This window comes from Convolutriloba macropyga, chromosome 6, assembly GCF_964194025.1.
Source record: "Convolutriloba macropyga chromosome 6, txConMacr16.3, whole genome shotgun sequence".
In the NCBI taxonomy this organism is placed as follows: domain Eukaryota; kingdom Metazoa; phylum Xenacoelomorpha; order Acoela; family Convolutidae; genus Convolutriloba; species Convolutriloba macropyga.
In genome coordinates, this window is record NC_134473.1 from 74,962,585 (window position 1) to 74,976,239 (window position 13,655).

The 13,655-nt window shown below is 37.2% G+C and overlaps 3 protein-coding genes across 5 annotated transcripts in view; 1 reads left to right on the plus strand and 2 right to left on the minus strand.

Moving 5' to 3' along the window:
- The window catches only part of LOC142340621 (cyclin-dependent kinase 2-associated protein 1-like), a 575,438-nt gene extending 571,162 nt beyond the window's left edge, over positions 1–4,276 (minus strand). For both annotated transcript variants that reach the window (XM_075391314.1, XM_075391313.1), the window contains exon 1: positions 4,269–4,276. The gene's annotated coding sequence lies outside the window, so the exon portion shown is untranslated. The remainder of the gene's footprint in view (positions 1–4,268) is intronic.
- The window catches only part of LOC142340620 (large ribosomal subunit protein bL17m-like), a 435,605-nt gene that overhangs the window by 278,462 nt on the left and 143,488 nt on the right, over positions 1–13,655 (minus strand). The gene's annotated exons all lie outside the window — the stretch shown is intronic.
- Positions 4,413–13,655, plus strand: part of LOC142340619 (uncharacterized) — a 40,237-nt gene continuing 30,994 nt past the window's right edge. The window contains exons 1-5 of the mRNA XM_075391309.1: positions 4,413–4,665; positions 5,485–5,566; positions 10,409–10,461; positions 10,862–10,963; positions 13,392–13,559. Of these exons, the coding sequence (XP_075247424.1) occupies positions 4,444–4,665; positions 5,485–5,566; positions 10,409–10,461; positions 10,862–10,963; positions 13,392–13,559 (627 nt within the window). The 5' untranslated portion in view covers positions 4,413–4,443. The remainder of the gene's footprint in view (positions 4,666–5,484; positions 5,567–10,408; positions 10,462–10,861; positions 10,964–13,391; positions 13,560–13,655) is intronic.

Sequence of the window (13,655 nt, forward strand, 5' to 3'; positions counted from 1 at the left end):
AACTTGAGCATTTAGTGGATATATAGTTCGAATACAGACAATATTTTGTGTCTCTGAAATATATCTTCACAGCGGTCACGGCGGTTAAGAAAATGAATGAACTTCAAAGTTTTCTGTAGATAAATTTTTCCAAACTAGAATGTTTTTTGCATATAATGAAATACCGTCTTGTATTATTGGTTTTATATTGCTTTTGTAGTAGAAAATTAGCAACTGCCATGGAACGCAATTTCTTAACTTACAATTAATTTTACACTGTTTACCGAGTCTCTTTAACATAATCAATATGAAACTTGAACGTCAATTTAGAATATAAATTTAAACCAAGGTATTAACACCTTTGTTTAATAGAAACAGGACAATTATTCATACTATCCTAATGATTGGAAGCACTGGCACGGAACTGTTTTTTTTTTAATTATGGGATAATTGGTTTGCTTATAGCCAACTGCCATTTTCTTTGAGATCCGTTTGAATATCCTCAGGTTTACATTCAATCAATCGATGATATATTAGTGTCATCTGCAAACAAAATTATGTTTACGATTTTGCGGCGTGTGATATCATTAATATAAATAATGAATAATAGAGGTACTAAAGTTGATCCTTGTGGTACGCCACAATTCAACTTTCTCCAGTTCGATAAGGATCCAGTGACTTGAAAACTTTGGTACCTATTGGATAAACACGAAACAAACCACTTTAGTCAGTTACCGCGAATACCATATCATTCTAACTTATGCAGCAAAATTTCATGATCAATCGTACCAAACGCTTTCTTTAGATCAAGCAAAAAACTTATTATTCACTTAGCTGTGCAAGTTTGAATCCTTTCAATAAATTCGACCATGGCATCAACCGTAGTGTGTCTCGGGCGGAATCCAAATAGTTTATTCGTAAACAGAAAATTCTCGAAAAAATTATACAATCGATTATAGACCATTCTGTTAAAAACTTTACTCCAAGTAATAAGCTGTGATATTGGCCTATAATTGTGTTCATCGGTCTTATCATCATCCTTATGCAATGGAATAACTTTGGCTTTTCCTAAATCTTTGAGAAACTTTCTGTTAATGAAGGATAGACTAATAAAATATGTTAAGTATGGCACTGTAACTTCTTACCAGAACGTTGCTGATAATATTAAGCCCGGAAGAAGGCTTGTTTTCTAATTCATCTATAGTTGTTTGTACTTCATTATCTGATGTTAAGGTATAGTTTGGAGAGGAACATAGGGCAACTTACTTGAAATATTTATCCCAGCATCAGCAAAATAATGATCGAAGGCGTTTGCAATATCATTTTCATTAGGACATTCAACCCCACAGCTACTTAAAAGTGTACGTTTTTGTTTTACCATGCTTTTACAACTTGGATCATTTATAAGTTTATAACTTGTCTTGAGTCTCCTATGCATGATTCGAAAACATTTGAATAATACTTTTTATTATTTATTCTCACCAGGTTTTCACACCTGTAGTGCAAGTTTAAGTTTTTCGAGATGATGAACGTTTTAATTTGTTTTCTTCCATTTACAGTGAGCGAGATTTTTACTGGTTCCTAAATTTGTAAGTTTATTCCATATCCATTTGGGATTTTTTTCTTATTGAGACTGGAAAGTCCTAAAAGGGGCAAAGTCATCAGTGATTTCCAAGAACAAACAGTTGGAGCTATTGAAAGCTTCGTCAGCATCAGCTGCTCCAACAATATAACTTCTGAAAGATCTAAGATGTTCGTGTATTGTGGTGACCTTATACTGCTTATCTTTTGCAGGGCTTTTTAGGAAAGATTTATTACGGAATATATTTACTTGTGAACATTTTTCTGTGATCTTTTTTTAATTGTCAGGGGGTAATGATCAGAAAAACTTTGGTGTTCAAGAACGAGAACTTGCGACGAAACACAAATCTGCTGTATGATGTGATCAATGCAAGACATGAAAGACAATGTTTCTCGAGTAGGCGATGTTTCAATCAGTTCAAAACCAATAGATTGGATCACTTTTTTGTAATCCTTGGTCAGCTGGTTATCTTTCAGAGTATCGATACTGAGATCTCCATAGACAACTAAAGGAGTTTCGACTGATGTGTTCTTTTCCATGAACTTATCTAGCAGCTCTACAAAAATGGTTTTTGTTGTTACGAGGTTTATTATAGATAGTTAGAACTTTGAACCTTTTTTCCTGCTTTAGTAACTTCAACAAACAGGGCTTCCTCAAAAGAGGTTTTAGTTTCTTTGATTATGCTCAAATTTTTTATCACTTGGATCATCACACCTCCGCCTCTTGAAGGTCTACATTTTGCTAGATACTGAGATTAACCGTGTAATAAGAAACACTTTGGGCCATCATTTTCAGATAACCATTTTTCACTTAAACATAGTACAGACGGCGGAGAACAAAGACCTGGTATTAGTGCTTTTTTAAGGGCCTCACATTTAAATGCATTACGAAAATATTAAACATTTCTGGAGTTTCGAAAACTAGAATTGGTATCAAGCGCATTAGTGGTCACTTCAGTCGAACCTTTCTCAATAGGTTTGTTAGCTTCTTTTTTTTGCTTGAACTAATACAGTAACTAGCGATTGGACAATATCATTAGCTAGGGAGGCTGTATCCTCTGATTCAAGAGCTGGCGACAATTGAAATCGTTTTTGCTTTGCACTGTGAGGCAACAAGGTTGATGGTTTTCTTGTTGGTGTTGGCGGCTGTTTTGGCGTTTCGATGTGATTAGTTGACTGACTGCACTTGAGTAGCTTTCGTTGGAATACAGTTTTGATGAGGATTTTAAAGAGTAACATAATCTTTCAACTTTCTTTACTTGTATAGCATCTGCATTAGGTTGATTCTGGTTATACAAAAAACGTTTTGTCTGATATAAGCAAGTAGTCCCATTTGCTTTGCCTCAGTCCTTATTTCACGGTGTCTCGGGGCTAAGCACTCCTTAACTTGAACCGTCCGTCCCATTGAATTAGATGTCGCCTTCAACCATGTTCTTGTCTCCAAACTAAATCCCTGTCTTGATGATAAATAAATTAACGATGATAGGAGCATTTAGATTTTGGTTAAGTGGATGACATGCTGCAATGCTCAATGGATTTAGATTAATTTGTAACACGACTTTGAGAATGTATAGTATACTTGTTGAAGCATCACCTTTGTTTTCAATATTGTTGAATATAAGGCATAATTTCCGCGAGTATCTTTCGTGCTCCACAGTCCGTTCGTCGAGTTTATGATTTGCATTTGTATTTAGTACTGCCATGTCCTGCAGTTTACGCTTATTTTTTTCAGGGATTTCATTTCATCATTTTGCTTTATAATCATCTTTTTTGGTAGATCTTTGGTGGAGGCAGTATTGCTTCCACTTCCTCTACAGTAAATCAACTTCAAAGAAGTCTATATCAGAGTCTGTGTCTTGACAATAATCAAAGTCCATGCTCAATCCCGGATAGTTTTTTTTCTTTAAAAAAATCGAGTAGTATCGTATGAAGCTTAAATAATGATTAAGTTGGTCCAACTTTGAGCCTCCCTACCAACAAAGGATCTAGAAGACTCTCAGAAAAACAAAGTACTCACTTAATCTTTCTGCTGCTGCTTTTTCTTTCGCTTCTGCTGAGATAGCTTCCTCTTCTTGATGAGTCTTTTAGCAAAGAATTTCCTTGGACCAAATAGCTCTAGTTTGTCTCTTTTCCTCCAGAGGGTAAATAAAATTCTTGCTTCAGCAATATCGCAAGGATGCAGGTTTGAAAATTCGTTGATCAGTTTGTAATTTTTTCTGTGACGATGGGAAATAAGCTGTTTAAAGGCGTCATTGACTACAATTCGAGTCGACCGAAGGCCTTCCAGACAGAGTGGAGCACCAAGTTGTTTTATATATATACAACAGCAGCAATGTGGTCTTTATATTGCGAAAGATTGTCTTTTAGTTCAGGAACAGGACAGGCTTTTGTTTGCTCAAATGGGGTTATTGTATTATCGATTACGTCGTGCCAAATAACCAAATTACTTTCCTTGCATAGACCATGACCAACGTTTAGAAGATTTACGAGTAATTTTGATCTCTCCGGAGTTCTCACGTTGAAACTCAGACCACCCCAGTAGTAATGACTCCCCAACAAAGGTTTCTTTTCGTGATATGGCAGTCCGTGCAATGTATTTCTTAGCGAACTGGCTCCAATAATAAATACCATTACATACAGTGCCGGCATCTAAAGCCCTCTACTGAATAAGAGGTAATCTAATGTAATCCGGACTTTCAATCAATTGGCTATTTAATAAGTTAATGACAACAATTAGGATACAAAACAATTAATAAACATTGCTGCTGTGCTCTTTAAATCAAGCAAAATTTTTGAAGGCTAAAATATGATGAAAGTTTTTTCCGCGCTACGAGGGGGAATGAATAGAAAAACTTCCGTAATTGCATTTAAATTGCAGTTGTTATGAGCGTGACTGATCACGATAATGAATGGCCTCCTCCGAATCGGAGTGCAGTTGAATCTAAAGTGACAGGAGCAGCATTAACCACAGCTGTTGTCCCAGAAGAGATGGAATGTACTCAAGTATTTGATGTAATCAGTGACACCTGTTCTGAGTCTGTAGTTGAGCTAGACACAACAAACCTGGAAAACAACAATAATAATCACAGCAACAGTCCAAAGCCGGTGAGTTCCTGATTGTCACTGAGTTTATGAGTTGTTGCTCCTCGAAGTAAGTCTTGTCATTATAATAGATTTAAATATTCTTCGCTCACAGTACTGTACTACTGAGTCAGCAAAAAGCTGCGAATTGAATTTAACTGCACTTCGTCAAATTAGCACGCATTGGAGACGGGGGGGGGGGGTTCTCTTCCCTCCGGGTTCTTCCAATTTTAGCATGTGCTGTCTCTACCCAATCGCAAAAAATTCGCTTCTTGCTGCATGCAGATGACACAAAAATAACATTCCTTAATTTCAATATCAATATTGGAAAATTAGCGAAGTTAAAATCTTGGTTAGCCGCCAACAAGCTGTTGTCAATCTTACGAAAAATGTTCAAATGATTATCAGGGCTATTTGATTATTGAACTTGCGCTATGGACAAAAAATCAATCGTTTATAAACCTATTCGAAGGTATCTAGTCATATTGCTTGATATGATCTTTCGTTTATTGTCTTGATTTTATTAAGGATAGGCTCTCTAAGCAATGTGACATTTTTGAGCAAATGTTCTGTTCCTTTATGAATTTAGATCATTCTCTCTGAAACCATAACCTATTATTAACAAAGCTAGTTTTTGTGGATCTGTTCTGTTTGCCCCCCCCCCCCCCCCCAGCTTAGTGAGTAAAAATTTTTTATAACCTCCAGGCGCACGTGCTATTTTCTTACAAAGTAACGTGCTATGTAACAACATATAAATTGTAACGGGGGGTCATAAAAACACCGGGGGGGGGGACAGAATATATCCGTTTTTTAAATTAAAAATAGGTGTTAATTGTGTTTCAGCTTGCTTGGCTCAAAGTTATGTCATATGGTGCATCTCAGAATGTTCCCCAGGGCTTGCCTAGCATAATACCGCTGTTTCCAGGTACACTATTACTCCCTTATTTTTTTTTTGAATTAAAATTTGAAACTCGGATCTATCAGCTGTACAACTGTTGTACGAACTTACTCAAAAACAACAATATTGATCGACTCAATATTGTCAATTTGACGTCGTGATTTCAGTAATTAAATTTGATGATTGTTCCTCTCCCACTTTAGTGGGGGAGGCAATATACGCTCAACTGTTTTTTTTGTGCAGTCAAATTTCGCCGATTTTGTAGCTGTCGCACATAGCTGCAATTCTCAGATAATTTTGGCGGGATACCGGCGCTTATTGCCTTTTTAACTTGTATATTAGTTGTGTTTGTATCGTAATAATAGATATATTAGTAGTAGCCTGACTGCCCATCCACAATTTGCTTGTGGTCCGGCGACCTTTTTGCAGCTACGCCATGGTGAATGGCATGCGGTCCCCGGGTTAGGGGGGACAGGAGGGGTATCGTCAACATTGGGGGAAATGGGCAAGGAACGTGGATTATTCTGTGCAGTTTGGTCGTGTTGGACTGATAGTATTAAGTCCAGTCAGTTAGCTACCTCTACTAGTCTTTCCCACAAGTAAATCACTTTCAGGTCCGTGGTGTTCTTATTGCAGTTGAAAATGTGGTTTACGTCATGTGGTGCTACATCACATTTAGGACAGCGGTTGTCAACGTTGTTACAGATCCTACTCAAAAGAGTTTAGCAGGTGGCAGTATCCAGTTCTCGGCTCGGCTAATTGTGCTACATGCAATCCGTGGCAGCGTTTGTTCTTCTGCTATCTTCGGCGGAGGTGTGCCTAGTTGCTTGTGGTCTTTGTTCAACTGAGTATGGACCTTGTTTCGTTGGATAGTTTTGAGCGCATTTTTGTGTTCTTTCCGATTTAAATGCTCTTTATTGTGTGTTGTGTCACCTGGTCCCTATAATTATCATTTAGTGTTGGTCTCATGTGACGAAAACTGGTTGAGGAGGTTGTTTTATGATCAACACGGTGGCTCTCATAACCGCTGGCTAGAAATTGCGCTGTTAACATTTCTGTGTGTGCTTTAACAGTCAGCATTTCACCCTCATTGTTTAAGTCATTGATGTCGGACATATTTACATTGCCAAGGTAGTTCAGTGCGCTCCAACCGAGAACTATGTAATTCATTGAGGGTGCGTCTTGAGCCGCCCAGGTCGCTACCAGCAATCTTTCAGTATATTATTGAGTTTTGTAGTTTCTCTTGACATGTTCTCCAAAATTGAGCATTCTATAAAAGATGACACCAAGTACTTTGACTTTGGACTTTACTGGTATTGATGAAGTGAGATGTGAGTCTAATTTGGCCTCTTTGCGTCAGCAGGTTCTGAACACAGGTGCACTTGATCTCTCAGCACATGGCTTTAATTTTCTTGATTCTTGCCAGTAGTGTAAAGTATTTAGGTAGGGAGTTATCATCTCACGTAATTTTTCAACTTTTTGGTGAGATGGAGTTGAAGTTTTATTATCAGCTTAAGACGTGATATTTATATCTTTTGGGTGTAGAGTCAGCTTGCTGATTTAGGTGTTGAACTGTTTGACTTTTCTTCACTTTGAAATTTTATTGTTATATTCTACGGAAAAAAACCTGCCCTATGAGTATGAAGCGACCCATCTTTTCTGCTATTTGGTAGTGGTGCCTCGAGTATGTCTCTTAGCAGTAGGTTGTGATCAACCGTGTCGAAAGCTGCGGTGAGATCTGAGGCTACTAGTAATGTACGTTTGCAAGGTTTCTTTTGATTAAGGCCTCTCTGTATATCGTTGGTGACATTTTTGAGAGCTGTCGTTATGAAGTGCTAAGGTCAAAGCCGTGCTGATGTTTTTAGTGGATATTCAGTGAAGTCACTTCGTAAGAGTTTTTCTGTTAGATTTATAATTGGGAGAGGAGTGCAATTGGTCTGAAGCTTTTAGATTCCTTGAGTTTTTGTAGCTTGTGTAGGGGTATAACCCGGCCAACTTTTTGGATTTTTCTACTGTTTACAGGAAGGTTTATGGTGTCAGTGAGGTATCTGATTGTTATGGGGCTAGATGGTGCAGGTGGATTGGCGCAAATCTATCTGTGCCCAGTGCCTTATTTTTCTTTTTGTCTCTTATAGCTTCTTTCACTGTGTTACACTTAAACGTTCTGCCCTCTATTTCGAGTTTCCATATTGTTCTTAGTGTATTTCTTTGTTTTTCAATTTTCTTGGGATGGGGAGTGTATTGTTGGTTAAACTTGTTTGCGCATTTCCTTGGGTCATGGCGGGGAGTCTAAGTATATGGCTGTTTACAGGTGGTTAAGCGTTACTAAACGAAAGTCCTTTATTGTGCTCCACAGTTTAGAGCAGTGACCTCTGTGTGTAAGTGTTTGTACAAACTCGATTCATTTTTTGCGCTTTTGGCTTGACTAAGTTTTTTTCAGGGTGTATTTGGGTTATTTTTGGGGTTCCCTGGACGTTCTCTTTTGAGAATGCTTTACTGCTTCGCTGGGAAAGTTTGCAACCACTTTTGGGATATGCCTGCCAGCCGCTGCATTGATGGCTTTCCTTAAGTTGATGAAAGTTCTTTGTGTTGTTTGTGTGATGAGGTCACAGGTGATAGATAGCTTTATTGGTAAATGGTCCGAGCCTAATGCGTACTCCGTCCGCCAGTCTATGTTCCTTGCTATGCTGGAGCTGGCGTTACTGGTGCCCGGGAAGCTTTTAGAGGTCTATTACACTTGCAGTATTGTTTCTTACGTCTTCCGGTAGTTTCGATTGCCATAGAGGCCAATGAGTATTGAAATCACCGAAAATAATGCAGTCATCTAACTCAAGTAGTTTACTGATTGATATCTTGTATCCTGTATCACAACTAGACGAAGGTGTTGTGTAGGTGTTCAATAGGTTGATATTACCACCTGCGGTGTGTTCTGTCTTGAACTTTTAGATGTTTGTCAGAAGTCGTTAAGTTTGATTTCCTGAAACAGAATTCTGTCCTTAATGATAAATGCTACCCCTTCACCTTTGCCTTTCTTTGGGCCTATTCTCTTAGATTACGCAGTAGCCAGTTGGGTTTTTGAGGGTGAATTTTTTATTGATGTTGGTCTTCGGTATGGCAGCTATTTGAATGTTATTTTTCTGCATCCAGTCTCTGATGTTGTCTAGTTTTTGTTTGAGATTATTACAATTCAGTTAAAGATTGTTGTCGTGAGTGGGGAAACTTTGCCTGGTGAGATTTACTTCTATTATCTTGCACTCAGGATCAGTCGAAATTGTTGTTCCTTTGTCTATTGACTGTAAGTGGGTGCAATTCAGGTGCAACCAGACGCCAGTTTGATTCCAGTTGCTAAAATGACAAATAGCACAAGGCGCTGGACCGGGGTTGGTTTCAATACCGCCGAGGATGAGAAGATGCACGACAAATCTAATTCCCAGTCAACTGCGTACTAGGGACTAAAGAGAATGGGATTGCCTGATACCGCCGAAGTTGCGTTGTATTGTTCGCTTTTTTGGTAATTTTTGCCTAAACTTTAAATTTTACCTGAATTATGATAAAATTGATAACGATAGTCACATTGGTTTTACGTTTAAAGATAGAAGACTTTGTGAAACGCTTCCTCTTCGGCAGATTTTCGATTTTGTTAAATATATATTGTTGCTTCTATTACATGCTACCTCTTCGGCATATATTTGATGAATTTCAAATTATTTTGTTGCTTGAATTTTCTTCGGTTTTTAAGTTTTTTGCAGTTTTTTGAAGATGATAGTGGTAGCGTCAGTTATCAATATCAAACCAGTTGTTTAATAGCCGCCCTCATCTTAGACGGCGGGCTTATTTTTTTAAATCGTCGAGTAAAACTTTTTGTCGTTTTACCTTAGTTCACAGCTTGTTCAACATTTTGCGTCAAATGTTTTTTGACTTCTGTAGGCTAGTTTTGATCTTCTTTCTATTTGTTCAAAGTGCTTTAAAACAACATTTGCTCAGCAAGGCAATCAAATTTGAACAGAGTGAGTATGAAAAACGAAAGTTGTAGAATTTTGGGATCTTTTCCGTTTGTGCCCCCCCCCCCCCCAGCTTAGTGGGCGCATATTATTTGCACCCCCCAGACGCACGTGCAATATTTTTACATAATGATTTACTATGTAATGGCACGTGCACTGTAACTGCGGGGCGCATAACGTACTGGGGGTCACAAACGGAAAAGATCCAAATTTTGAAACGGGATGCACTATGTCCGATGCCCGCTACTTGAACTTTCTTATCCGTTTTATTTACAACCTCTAATGCTTAGTGGTATTGATCGTAAGCACCTATATACTCTCGTAATGAATCATGAATTGGTTTAACTACAAATGTCATCAAAACAGTCCGCACTTTAAAAATGTGCTTGAACAAAAATCGATTTCCATTTTCTTTCAATCCCGATCGGATTTTCCGACAACCTTCCGGGTACGTTTTTACTTCCGGCCAATGTTGACTTGTGTATGTTTTTAGGAGATTTTTGAACTGCAATTAACTGGTAAGCGTTATCGAGCAATGTGTTTTTGTGAGAGGTGCGTTTTTAAGAGGTTTTCGTTGTTCTTCAAGTTTTCGATTATTTTTAAATAAGAATTTTTGTAAAGTATATTAATTGCTCGGCAAATTTGTTTAATCAATTGTCTCGGTACTGCTGTTGTTAGTAATACGATTATTCACCTGACGGAGTTCACCTTCACGCATAGTTCGACTGCGTAGCATTTTTTCCGGCTTTAGTTGTTCATACTTTTCATTTAGGCATGCTGGAATTTTTTTTAAATGATTTGATATTATATGTTCGCTGAACTGCGTGCTCTTAAATATTACGAATCATAACATTGTTTATTTCTTTAGGTGTGACTACTTTTGGTCGAGATTCAGGATCTGACTACCAGTTCAAACTTCCCGTAAGTTAACGCCTGCGATGAAAATATTTTATATATCTAACTTGTGTGATTTCGGGTCGCATCATTTTGATACTCTTGACCGCTGTGAGCTATTTCGATTGGCCTGATTTTTGACGATGACATTTGTTGAAAATTGTGAGAAAGCACTTAGTGTTTGTTGCATAAATCTAACTAATCAACGTTTGGGCTAATTTGCCGGATGACAAAAGGCATGAGTATAAAACGCGATGTGCTATCCTCTATAAAAACAAAATCAATACCATATAAACAATGACTACGAATTTAATCAGCGCACAATTAAGAAGAAAGAACAGATAGAGCGAGGAAAGACAAAGGTCCATTTAGTGCAACACTTGCCTCTCTAATAATGGATTGGTTGTTGATGATAGGCATTTTTCAGTCGCTGTCTCGGAACCATGCATCAATTGAGGCCAATGGCAGAGGGGTCAAGTGTTTCCTCCTCACTGACCTCGGCAGTCGCAATGGCACTCTCGTCAACAAGGTGGGTCATCATTTATTCGCCAGTCAATAGGTTTTAAAAATAAAAGTTTTTGTTTCTCAATATGACAGTTACACGCGTTGGATTTTTCAACAATCGCTTCCCCTTTGGTACCTAGTATAATGTCTCTAAATGTTTTTTAGACAACTCAATGTTATATAACACATATCCCGTAATTCTACGGTTCAGATAATTTCTTATTGCGCAATAAATTCCTTCTTTAATTTCTGTTCAAGAGGTGTCTCCCCCTTTGCAATAGTAAAGGTGATTTTTGAAAAGATTCCACCCATAAACAGTAGATTCAGATGAATAGAATGATTTCGATCCGATGTCAGAGGCCAAACTCTGAGATCTTGAGTGTTCTACTTTCAATCGGGGTTCGGGCAGTAAATTCAAAGGACAGTAGACCTAAAGTGGCATTTCGATAAATTTGGGATAGATAGTGAGTTTTCAGGCTAATGCTCTTCCCTGGGGAAGCAATTGAGACCTATCGTTATCAGGTGTATGGCGCACAACATCAGTAAGAAAAACAAACATAAGCAAAAACAAAAAATCCACAAAATTTTGCTATATTGGAAGCAATTGAGACCTATCGTTATCAGGTGTGTGGCGCACAACAACAGTAAGAAAAACAAACATAGCAAAAACAAAATTTTGCTATATAACTGTCTCTCAGCAGCCCAAAAAGCATAAACTATTGAAAAAAAACGTTAACATATCCAGATACGACTTTTTTCAACGCTCTGCATTTTCCATACTATGCTTTTTTTTCAATTGGTTTGTTCGGAAATGTGATAATTCGAAAAGGAAACAAAATCAACTCATAAAATATGCAATTATGCTCCAAAATAAAAAAAAATGAAAACGTGTTTCAAAACAGAGGAACCATCAGTTGAATATAAAACCGTTACCAACATTAATTTATAACTCACAGAAAATTGGTTTCCACCTTTTTTTTACTGAAACTGAGCTTGAAGTTGAGAGAAATAAGAAAAAATAGTTGCAACGGTCAAAAAATATCCGATATTTTCTTAAAACAAATATTCATAGTCATAACAGACATTAGATAACAACTGAAAGTTTTCTAGGTTCATTGTACCTCTTGGAAAGCTAACTGGATCTTTGATTGGGGACTCTTAGTCATTGGGCTACAAAAATAACAAATTAAAGCAAAATTCAAGAAGTCAATAAAATTTTTATGAAAGCAATTGGTCAGAGCCATAAAAGCCATGAGTTACATTCTGGAACCATAATATAATCTCGTTTATTGTAAATATCTGTCATTATTTGAAACCTGATTTGAATTTCTTGTCAGTAATTTGCATAAAAAACGTTTACAAAGCGGAAATATTTTGAAAAAAAAAGGTCGCGTCCCATTAAAATCCAAAAACTTTATCGTAAGGAGCCATGTTAAGATCGAGATCAGCCCAGATTTTGCTGCGTGTCTAACAAATCACTCGATTGATCAAATGGTTGCTAAATAGATCAATTTTCAAAATTTATCAGTTTGTTAAAAAATAGACAATGCATTTTGTATAATTATCGAGTTCAAATTTGCGAAAAACTGGCAAATTAGAATTCCAGAAGACTCCTAAAGTCAGCGGGAGTACAACTAGCTATTGTTCGAGCTGGAGAAGAATATGGCCGCAGTTTTAAGGTGTCTACTACCAGCAAATTGAAAGGAAGTGGGCTACAAAAGCATATTTGTTCTTATTTTTGACGAAGTCTGAGTTTTCAAAAATTTTGCATTAATTCTGGCCAAGTAACTCGGATCGAACAGTTCAGCAATCCTTCGCTATCTTTAGAGATGAAATCAATAATACTACAGTTAGCAATTTTAACTAGCAAAATTGACGACAATTTGGTCAAAAATACCGAAAAAGTGAATAAAAACGGCTAAAATACGTCTAATATTCACAAAACTTTAAGCCTCAATAACTCTCTATAAAAGCGAAAATTGAAAAAATCATTTTTATTCCATATTCTACGCTAGAGGGCTTGCTAATGATAGCACTCACCACTCTCTACGATGATTACGTCGATGGTCCAAAAATGTCAACAAAAAAAACCAGTTGAGTATATAGTTCCTCCCCAACTGAAGTAGGTCGGAACAATTATCACGACCGAACAATAACCTATACAAAAAGCATTGCTTTGGATTTAATATCAAATTTTTTTAGCTTCCATTTACTACGATGAAACTACCATAACGAACAAAACTACGATGAGCCAGCATATTATATTAGAATGCTCCTAATTATAATTACCCTCTACTACTTGTGATTTATCAGCGCTTTCGATTTCTGTCCTCGCTGATTATGCTTAGAGCGACTAACAGGGGAAATTAAAATAAATGTTTTTTTTGCCTAATTTATCACAGATTTTTGTTTATTTATCCAGATATAGGCTCCATCACAGATCTATGTTTCAGAAAAAGTTACCTGCCAATGAGAAATACGGTTTAGACGTGAACGATACTGTAACATTTGGTGACGTCGAGCTTGTGTTGTTGTTTGAAGACCCCTCAACAGTGGAAATTTCATCGGCAAGTGTTATAGCGTCCGCAGTTAGCCAGCCTCAAACACAATCGAGTCGAAAGGTGCGTTTTCTACTAATTGCTGAGGTTTAACCGCCATAAGGAAAAAAAATAATCAAAAACCATTTGTGATGTCATGAATCAGATTGCTAATTGTTT